Here is a 10,000-nt window from a genome sequence, read left to right as displayed (position 1 = left end):
GAGGTGTTGCTGCTGAAAGGAGACACTCCACCTGCCTGTGTCTGCTGCCCTCTAGGTGTATCTGCTGCCTTGGTGCTGCTGCTGCTGTTGCTGCTGCTGCTGCTGCTGTCGTGCTGCTGCTGCTGCTGCTGTGCGGGAGTTCTTTCCTTTGCTGCAGCAGTTGCTGCCTGTGTCTGCATGTGTGCACTTGGTTTTGTTTTAGTCTCTGTTGCTGCGGTTCCTGCTGCAGCTGCTGTTCCTCCTGTTGCAGCAGCTGCTGCTGTTCCCGTTCCTGCTGCTGCTCCTGCTGCTGCTGCTGCTGCTGCTGGGATAGGCTCTAGCCACCTTCCCTCTCTCTGATGCTTCGCCAGCAACTTAATTATGCTGCTCGCAGAAAGAGAGACGTCCTTCCAGTTCCACGCCTGCAACATCACACAACACAACATATATATATATATATATAAATATTTTATGTTTATATATATATATATATATTATATGTTATATATATATATATATTATATGCTAAATATATGCATATGTATATTTGTATATTTTATATATATGTAATATTCACATGGTTGTGTCAATATATGTTCGAGTACATACATGAATATATATATATATATATATATATATATATGTTTAGATTTATTGATATACATGCATTTTCATATATATACATATGTATATATGTATATATATATATACATACATTCTATATACACACAACAGAGAGCGCGAGGCCTTTAGGGCATTTGATGATGTGGGCGGCACTAAGACGGAGAAATAAAAAAAAGAAATAATTAAAAATAATTAAAAACAAATAAAAATAAAATAATTTTAATAATAAAAAGATAATAAAATAATAATAAAATAGTAATAAAATAATTAATAATAAAATAATTTTAATAATAAAAAGATAATAAAATAATAAAATAGTAATAAAATAATTAATAAAAAATAATATTAAAAATAGTGTAAAAAAATAATAAAGAAACACAAACTGAGAGTAAACAAATAAAAAACAAAACCCAGCAATATAAACGCAAACAAAGAGACAGCTGTCTCCATACACCTCGCCAGACTATAAAGCCCCTCGGGGCACCCCAGCAGCAGCAGCAGCAGCAGCAGCAGCATCAGATGCAGCAACATCAGCAACACGAGGACCAGGAAACCAGCAGCAGCAGCACCCCAGCATCCCCCGCTGCAGCAGCAGAGGCAATATGAGCAGCAGCACAAGCAGCAACAGCCGCACAAGCAGCAGCTGTAGCACAAGCAGCAGCAGCAGCGGCAGAACGTACTTGTGCAGCAGCAAGTGCATCTTCAAGCCTCCTCATGAGTTCAACCCCTCTTTTATAAGTAATAGGAAAGCTGTAGTGGCATCGCGATAGAAAAACAACAGCAGCCTTCGCTCCCAGCCAAGCAGAGGGGTTAGGTGCTGCAGCAGCAGCAGCAGCAGAAGGCAGACCTGCAAAGACACCCCAAAGGAGACATATAAAAGGAGACAATAAATACCCCACAACGTTCAGAGACACTCTACTCAAACCCATATTCTAATATCGCACATATACACTCAAAACACAAAAAGATATGCATGGAGACAGAACATACACCCCAACACTAAACCCTAAACCCTAAACCCTAACAGCACTCAAAGGCCTCAAACCCTAGCAATACGAAGTCGCCAACTCTATCAACCCTAAACCCTAAACCCTAAACCCTAAACCCTAAATTCTAAACCCTAAACCCTAAACCCTAAACCCTAAACCCTAGTGTCTTACTGTGTGCGAGTCCCTCTAGAATCCTTGCCTCCCACTTTCTTGCTCCTTTAAGGAGGTGGTAGTGTTTAGCTTTGTTGCCTGAGAATCTGTACGTGAGCCCAAAGCAGCAGTTTGCTGCTGTCTCCTTTTCAAATGCATCTTTGTCTTGAAGCCACCTCCTCAAAGGAGACAAAATCTCCTCTACAAACAAACCCAGCATCTGCGCCTCCCGCTCCGTGCTGCTCCTGAGGCCCCACACCCCACACCCCACACCCCACACAAACGCATGCATATAAACGCAAGGTCACCATCAACTGTCTCTCTTGCTGCTCTTGCTGCTGCTCCTGCTGCTGCTCCTGCTGCTGCTGGGGGGGGTCTAGCAGCAGCTAAAGCAGTAACAGCGGATAGCTGTTTAAGGAAGTACTGCAGCAGCAAGCCCTGCAGCATCCCTTTCTTCAGCAGCAAGCCCTGCAGCAGCAACTGCAGCAGCAGCAGCAGCAGTTGCTGCTGCTGCTGCAGTTGCTGCTGTTGCAGAGTGTATATGTTTACCTGATGAGGGGTACGAGCATACGTGTGCAGATATTCATAAAGTCGAGGAAGTTGAAGAGGGGGAGACGGAGACGGACTAACAGCCAAATGAAGTTGGCGCTAAATAAAGCATCAGCTTCAGAGTTAATAATGCGAGGAGACAGCATATACTTTATCATTGTGCGAATTGCAAACGGACCCCTGCGGCATACACTCCCTCCTTTGCTCTCATCTTCTCCTGCTGCTGCTGCTGCTGCTCCTGCTCCTGGAGATGCTGGTGCTGCTGCTGCTGGTGCTGCTGCTGATGATGCTGCTGCTGATGATGATGATGCAGACGCAGCTTCCGCGGTATCCGCCTGGCTGTCCCCATTGGATGCTGGGATGCGTTGGGGTGTCTCCCGAGGTGCAGCAGAGCTGCTGCTGCTGCTGCTGCTGCTGAAGTCTTCCGCTGTGCTGCTGCGGCGGCTTAAAGTCAGCACAGAGGAGGCTCCATCGGATTCGCAATCTACCTGCATCTGCTGCTGCTGTTGCTGTTGCTGTTGCTGCTTCTGTTGCTGCGGTTGCTGCTTCTGCTGCGGTTGTTGCCTCTGCTGCTGCTGCTGCTGCTTGTCTTGCTGCAGCACTAGCCAGGAGAGACTCGCGTCTTGCAGCGCTGCCAGCACTGCTGACTGTCTCTCTTTGTGAGATCTCCACTCCTGGTCTAGAGCCTTCTTATGTTGTTTAAGCTGCGTGCGTCTCCTTCTTAAACCTTCTTCTTCTTTGCGGCTGTAATCAACAGCACCTGCAGCCACCATTGCTGCTGTCGGCTCCCTGCTGCTGCTGCTGCTGCTGCTCAGGTTCCTCCTGAAACGCTCTATGTCTTCAATCGCGCGCTGTGTCTGCAACGACATACACAACACCATCCCGCACACGCTGCTGCTGCTGCTGTTGCTGTTGCTGTTGCTGCTAATGCAGCAAGAGAAGCAAGTTGAGGGGCCCTCACTGAGAGGCTTGAGAAGCAGCAGCAGCAGCTGTTGCTGCTCTGTGTAGTCTTATCTAGCTATCTACATACAGCAGCTAATTTGGGGTGTATAGGCAGTGTAGAGGGCTGCTTCTGACGGCTGCATGAAGGTTTCTTATCCTTCAGGGTTTAGGGTTTAGGGTTTAGGGTTTAGGATATACATCATTGAGAGCAGTCTGCAGTTTATTAAGTGAAGTTTCGTATTGCTTGTTAGGGACAAGTATATCTGCAAGAGACAGTCTCCAGAAGAGCAGCACAAACTTTATGGAGACGCCGTTTAGCTGCTGGGGGTCGATCCCAGACGGCTGCAGCAAAGGCAGCATGCACTCGGCCCAGTTCTCTGCAGCAAACAAACAAACAACAGCTCTTGCTTCTGCTGCTGTTGCTGCTGCTCCTGCTGCTGTTTCTGCTGCTGCTGCTGTTTTGGCTGCTGCCGATGGTGTTGTTGTTGCTACTGCTGCGACTCCTGCTGCTGTTGGTGTTGCTGATGTTTTTGCTGCTCTTGCTTCTGCTCCTGCTGTTGCTGATATTGCTCCTGGTGTTCCTGTTGCTGCTGCTGTTCCTGTTGCTGCTGTTGCTGCTGTTGCTGCTGTTGCTGTTACTGCTGCTGCTGATGGGCAACATACCTGTAAACGACGGCTCCAAGGCGCTGCCTTCGGAGGCAACACCGCAGCAAGCTGGGCTTTGCTCTCCGTCTTCTGCTGCAGCAGCAGCAGTTGCTGCTGCCCCTCCTGACCCTGCTGCTGCTGTTGCTGCTGCTGGTGCTGCTGCTGCTGCTTGAGGCCCCTGTTTTAGTGGCGGAGTGCTGCAGGTGGGCTGTGTCTGTCGCATCTGCGGCGATGCTTCATCGACCTGCATGGGTGCTGTTCTTTGGGTGCTTCCCTTGCTGCTGCTGCTACTGCTGCCTTTGCTGCTGCTGCTGCTGGTGCTGCTGCTGGAGTTTGTCTTAAGGAAATCAGGTAATGCTGGTCTTAAGAAACTCCAAGCCATAGCCGGAGGGAGGAACGCAAAGAGAATATGAGGCGGAGGTAGTAGTTGTTTGTATTTGTTTGTGTTAAACGAGCGCTCTAAATAAGCAAGAAGCTGCAAATGGTACTTATGAAGATCGTCAACATGGGCGCAGAACACCTGCACTGATTGATTAAAAAAAGAATCGTATAAGAGCTCGGCCCTCACTTTTGCAGGGATTAGCAGCAAAGGCAGCAGCAAACGACTGTCTCCTATACACTCTCTTAAAGCCTCTTGTGCTGATATATCTGCTGCTGTCTCCTCCTCCCCTCCTACTAACATCACCTCCGTCTTCAACAACGGACCCCCTGCCTGTACACCGCAACAGCAGCAGCAGCAGCAGCAGCAACAGCAGCAGCAGCAACAGCAGTAGTAGTAGCAGCAGGCTTAAATTTGTATTTTAAAAACTAGATGATAAGCAGTCTATTAAGGCGTCTCCGGACCGACTAGGAGACAGGAGACACCAGAGGAGACAGTTGAGGAGTAGATATATATTAACAAGAAAAGAGAGACACGAGACAGCACAAAAGAAAAGAGAGATAAGAGAGGAGACAGTATATCACAGGGACATGTGAATAATACAGAACTAAATATATTAAGCAGAGAGATAGACAGCATTAAAAGGAGACAGTAAAGCAGCATTAAAAGGAGACAGACAACTAGACAAGACAGCAGCAACATAAGACAAAAGCATTGAAAAGGAGAGAGAGCATTAAAGGAGACAGCAAAAGAAAGGAGACAAAAACATAAAAAGGAGACACTTAAGATTTACCTGCGCATATATTTGGTCGGGGGTCAGAGCCCCAGCCTCAGGCAGTCGCGGGCAGCAGCCTACTACTTCTAGAAGTCTCTCTAGATATTCTTTGTCTCGAATATATCCACTTAAAGCATTAGGATAATCTGAGTTCTTGCCTGCTATCACAACAGGGGGACCCCTAGGCCGCTGCTGCACCTGCAGCTGCTGCTGCTGCTGATTCTGATCCTGCTGCTGCTGCTGCTGCTGCTGCTGGAGAGACCCCACAGGCTGTCTCCAGAACTGCTGCACGTCTCGCACGTGCAGCTCTCCCCACATCCGCGTCAGCGTGGAGACGAGTAAAGGACGCAAGTCTGTCTCCTTGTGGCTGCAGAAAGGAGACAGCAGCAACAACTGTCTCCTTTTACTAAAAATGCAGCGGAGATAGAGACAAAGGAGACAGAGACAGACAGACACAAAGGAGACAAAGAGAGACAGAGACAAAGCAGACAGAAAGGGACAGAGATAAAGGAGACAGAGAGAGAGAGACAGATAAGGAGACAGTGATATACAGAGACGAGGCAGATGCAGAGACACCCCAGCTTAAGCTTCAAGACTCAGAAGACAAACAAAAGACGAAGAGACAGACAAAAGGAGACCCATCGCCACACAAAGGCGCGGGGACAGCCGCAACAGCAAACATATAACATAAGAGACATACAGTGCAATAGGGAGACAAACATAAAGAGACGGACAGACGGAGACAGAGAGGAGGAGACAGACAGGCGGAGACAGACAGGAAACAGAGAGATAAATAGAGACAGACAGAAGGAGACAGACAGCTAAATAGAGACAGACAGAGAAACAGAGAGACAAACTTTGATAGACAAGCAAGACGCAAAGACAGAGGGAGACAGAGAAGCAGAGACAGAGACAGACAAAAGGAGACAAATAAAGACGCAGAGGCAGAAGAAGACAGGCAAACAAAGACAGAGACACATATAAATACAAACAGACACTTAGAAAGAAGGAGACAGAGAAACAGAGACAGATAAATAAATACAAACAGACACTAAGACAGAAGGAGACAGCGAAACATAGACAAGAAAAAGAACTCGTACAGCCTAAAGAAGCAGCCCGCCATAGAAGCCCTGTTTAAGAGACGTCTAGACACCCCAATCCCGTCAGCTTCCACTCCACTGTCTCTGCGCTGCAGCTGCCGCTGCACAAAACGAGATGCTAGTACATCTGCTGCAACAGAGGAGACACTTCGCGTTGCCTCAGTTAGAGTCTGCACCTGCAGCAAAACAAACGAAGGAGACAGACACCCAAACAGCAGTTATTACACCCCACACCCCACACACAGACACAGACTCAAGCAGCACATTCCCACACAACACACAGACACGCAAAATATGCAAACGAATAACACGATCCCCGATCCCCACACACGATCCCCGATCCCCACACACGATCCCCGATCCCCACACACGATCCCCGATCCCAATAGAGGATTCCACAGGGAGACAATCTCATCCTTCCCATCAATCACAAGCAGCTCTTGCCCTTTCGCGGGCTTCCCCGCAGCAGCAGCAGCAACAGCAGCAACAGCAGCAGCCTCGACTAGTTCAGCATCAAGATGCGCAGCAGCTGTTGACGCGGGTTTATATTTTATGTCCAGTGTATTACGAGCAAGGGTCTGGGTCTATTCATATTTTTTAGGGTTTAGGGCTTATTGATTCTTCTATAAAGGTGATCGTTTAGGTTTTAGGGTTTAGGGTTTAGGGTTTAGGGTTTAGGGTCTGACCATGTTCCCATCAAAAAGGTCTCCTTGAGTAACTGCTGCCTCTGCTAGTGGCAGCGGTGCGGTGAGAGACAGACAAGATATCTCAGCTAATATCCCCTTGTCTGTGTCTCTTGCGTTTTTAACAAATATTTTTGACGTTAATCTCTTTAAAAGCTTCCGCAGCTTTATGCGAGCTACTTCGTAGTTCAAAGCCTGCAGCAGCAGCAGCAGCAGCAGCAGTAGGAGCGCAGCAAAAGCCTCAGCTACAACGCCCCCAGCAGCAGTAGCAGCATAAATATCACCACCAACAGCGGCAACAACACGGCCACCAGCAGCAACAGCAACAACAATAGCAGCAGCAGAAAAACAGCAGCAGCACCACCACCACCACCCCCAGCAGCAGCACCACCACTCCCAGCAGCAGCAGCAGCAACAGCAGCAGCACCACTCCCAGCAGCAGCAGCAGCAGCAGCAGGCGATGAGTGTATGAAGGTTTACTAGTGGGCATGTCTCTTGTTTCCAAGCACTCATGACTTCATCATAAATTTTATATCTTCTATACGAAGGCAGCTCTCTTAAGACACCCCACAGCAACGCGTTTACTGTGGGGGCCCCGTGCAGCACTTGCGACACAGCAGGAAATATCACCTCCCCCATGAACGCCGTCTAACAAACAGCAGCAGCAGCAGCAGCAGATGCAGCAACGAATGCAGCAACACATGCAGCACCAGCAGGCAGCAGCAACTTATCAAGCAACAGGTACAGCAACAGATCAAGCAAAATGTTCAGCAGCAAATGCAGCAGCAGGTACTCATGCATAAGCTGCAGCACGTGCAGCAATAGGTGCAGCAGCAAATGTAGAAGCATATGCAGCAGCAGCAGCAGCACAGCAATGGCGCAGCAACAGCTACTTTCTCCACATCAGACGCTGCGGCAGCAGCTGCAGCCCATGAAGCAACGGCTCCCCGGCGCCAGCAGCAGCAGCAGCAACTCTACGTGCAACAGCAGCAGCAGCAGCTCAAGAGCGTCTCCCCCCTCCCCCACAGCTGCTTCGCTGCTAAGGTGTCTCCTCTCTAGTGTAAGGAGACAGTTGCTGCTGCTGCGCTTACAAGCTGTCTATAGCGCCAGTCTTGCTGCTCTGTTCCCCGCTGCACTGCAGCAGCAAACTCTTTGCATATACCCAAGACAGCTAGCAGCAAACGAGGACAGAAAGCAAGAGATGCATGCAGCAGCCGCAGCAAAGGGACAGCCTTAACGAAGAAATCATCATAAGAGAAACATTGAAATTGTCCTTGGCAGCGGAAGCCCCCTGCTGCTGCTGCTGCTGCTGGTGCTGCTGCTGCTGCACTTGTGGCTGCTGCTGCAGCTCCTGCTGCAGCGTTAGTTGCTGCTAAAGAAGGCAGCAGCAACCCCAGCCATATCTTAGGTATTGCTGATGGATTAAACGTGTCTTCGTCTTGTGCGCTGCGACGCAGGGCTTCAAGGGTCTCTCCTGAGGGGACTGCCTCCTCTATAGGATCTCCTAGTCGCTGCTTCTGCTGCTGCTGCTGCTGCAGAGAAGAGACAGTCTGCTTCGCTGCTTGAGACTGAAGCAGAGATTGCAGCGCTGCTTCGGGGCCGCGCAAGATCGGGCGTATAAGCCAGCTGAGGAGACAGCAGCAAAAGAGACACGGAGACAAAAGGAGACAGATGAACGGAGTAATAGAAGAAAGCAGCAGCAAATAAAAAGATGCCCCGCTGCTGCTGCTGCTGCTGCTGCTGTTGAAATAAGGAGGCATATAAGGAGACAGATAAGGAGACAAATAAAGAGACAGAAGGAGAGAACAGAAGAAACAACTAAGGAAGCAAATAAAGAGACAACTGGGGAGACATACAAGGAGACAGATAATTATTTAAAAGGAGACAGACAAAGAGACAGATACGGAGATAAATACGCAGATAAATAAGGAGACAGATAAGGAGACAAATAAGGAGACAAATAAGGAGACAAATAAGGAGACAAAAGGAGACAAATAAGGAGACAAAAGGAGACAAAAGGAGACAGATAAGAAGATAAATGAGCAGATAAATAGAGAGACAAATAAGGAGACAAATAAAGAGACGCATAAGGAGACAAATAAGGAGACAAAAGGAGACAGTACCTGATATAATCTACGAGGCTCTTGTGTACGCGATGGTTTACTGAGGGCAGCAGCTTTAATTTTCCTGTGAAGTGCAGCAGCAGCTTCTCTGCTGTTTCATATGCATTGAAATCTAAGAGAGAGGCCAACAACTCAAACTTAGGTAAATGCATACGATACACCGCGTCACGAGTCGCCCTGCAGCAGCAGCAGCAGCAGCAGATGCAGATGCAGCAGATGCAGCAGATGCAGCAGCAGCAGAAGCAGTAGATGCGGATACAGCAGCAGCAGATGCAGCAGATGCGGATACAGCAGCAGCAGATGCAGAAGCAGCAGACGCAGCAGCAGCAGATGCAGAAGCAGCAGATGCAGAAGCAGCAGATGCAGAAGCAGCAGATGCAGCAGCAGCAGATGCAGCAGCAGCAGATGCAGCAGACGCAGCAGCAGCAGATGGGGCAGATGCAGATGCAGCAGCAGCAGGCGTTAACAAGTGTTTGAAAGGAGGTAATGAGGAGACAGCAGCTCGCAGTAGGTCTCAGGTATACACGGAGCAGCAACAAGCACAGCGACAAATAAAGCGAAGAGACACAGGAGGAGACAAAGAGAGACAGATGGAGACAAGCAGACAAAGCATACAGCGAGGAGACACTTATATATACCCTTCTTAGAGGCAGCAGCAGCTGCTGTCTCCTTCGCTTTACCTGTACGTGTGCTCTGCCTCCTGCAGCAAATGCTCTACATTGGGGGGCAGTGATGCAACAGCTGCTGCTTCTTCGGTTGCTGCAGCAGCAGCAGCAGCAGCAGCGGAAGCACCAGGGCTGTTTCTCCCCTGCTGCTGCTGGTACTGCTGCTGCTGCTGCTGTTGCTGCTGTTGCTGCTGATATTGCTGCTGCTGCTGCTGCTGCTGCCGCCAATCTTCTCGCCCTCCTCTCCCTGGGGACCCACCCCAAGCAGACGGAGACACCCCGAATGAACCCCCAAACTGAGATGAGCTGAAAGACCCTGAAGGCCCAAAGCCTGCAGGCAGCAGCAGCACAGCAGCAGCAGCAGCAGCAGCAGCAAGATGAAGTTAAACACCAACAG

The 10,000-nt window shown here is 49.1% G+C and overlaps 3 protein-coding genes across 3 annotated transcripts in view; 1 reads left to right on the top strand and 2 right to left on the bottom strand.

The window, feature by feature from the left end:
• EAH_00004830 (Chromosome III, complete sequence, related) overlaps positions 1–8,575 on the bottom strand; it is a gene marked incomplete at both ends in the record, with an annotated part of 11,329 nt that extends 2,754 nt beyond the window's left edge. Inside the window, 10 exons of the mRNA XM_013393040.1 lie at positions 1–401; positions 1,284–1,450; positions 1,764–1,987; positions 2,292–3,148; positions 3,532–4,590; positions 5,051–5,399; positions 6,133–6,308; positions 6,819–7,010; positions 7,296–7,463; positions 7,907–8,575. The exon at positions 1–401 is cut by the window's left edge and continues 52 nt beyond it. Of these exons, the coding sequence (XP_013248494.1) occupies positions 1–401; positions 1,284–1,450; positions 1,764–1,987; positions 2,292–3,148; positions 3,532–4,590; positions 5,051–5,399; positions 6,133–6,308; positions 6,819–7,010; positions 7,296–7,463; positions 7,907–8,575 (4,262 nt within the window). The remainder of the gene's footprint in view (positions 402–1,283; positions 1,451–1,763; positions 1,988–2,291; positions 3,149–3,531; positions 4,591–5,050; positions 5,400–6,132; positions 6,309–6,818; positions 7,011–7,295; positions 7,464–7,906) is intronic.
• Positions 8,576–9,084: 509 nt separating this feature from the next.
• EAH_00004820 (hypothetical protein) lies at positions 9,085–9,585 on the top strand (the record flags this gene model as incomplete). Its single annotated transcript, XM_013393039.1, has 1 exon — positions 9,085–9,585. One exon carries the CDS (start codon positions 9,085–9,087, stop codon positions 9,583–9,585), a length of 501 nt encoding a protein of 166 aa, XP_013248493.1.
• Positions 9,586–9,614: 29 nt separating this feature from the next.
• EAH_00004810 (hypothetical protein, conserved) overlaps positions 9,615–10,000 on the bottom strand; it is a gene marked incomplete at both ends in the record, with an annotated part of 1,874 nt that continues 1,488 nt past the window's right edge. The window contains one exon of the mRNA XM_013393038.1: positions 9,615–9,934. Within this exon, the coding sequence (XP_013248492.1) occupies positions 9,615–9,934 (320 nt within the window). The remainder of the gene's footprint in view (positions 9,935–10,000) is intronic.

The sequence above is a fragment of the Eimeria acervulina genome, genomic scaffold, assembly GCF_000499425.1.
Source record: "Eimeria acervulina Houghton genomic scaffold, Eah_scaff19, whole genome shotgun sequence".
Lineage (NCBI taxonomy): Eukaryota > Apicomplexa > Conoidasida > Eucoccidiorida > Eimeriidae > Eimeria > Eimeria acervulina.
Note: the sequence above shows the minus strand (reverse complement) of the source record. Positions and strands in the feature narration are given on the sequence as shown.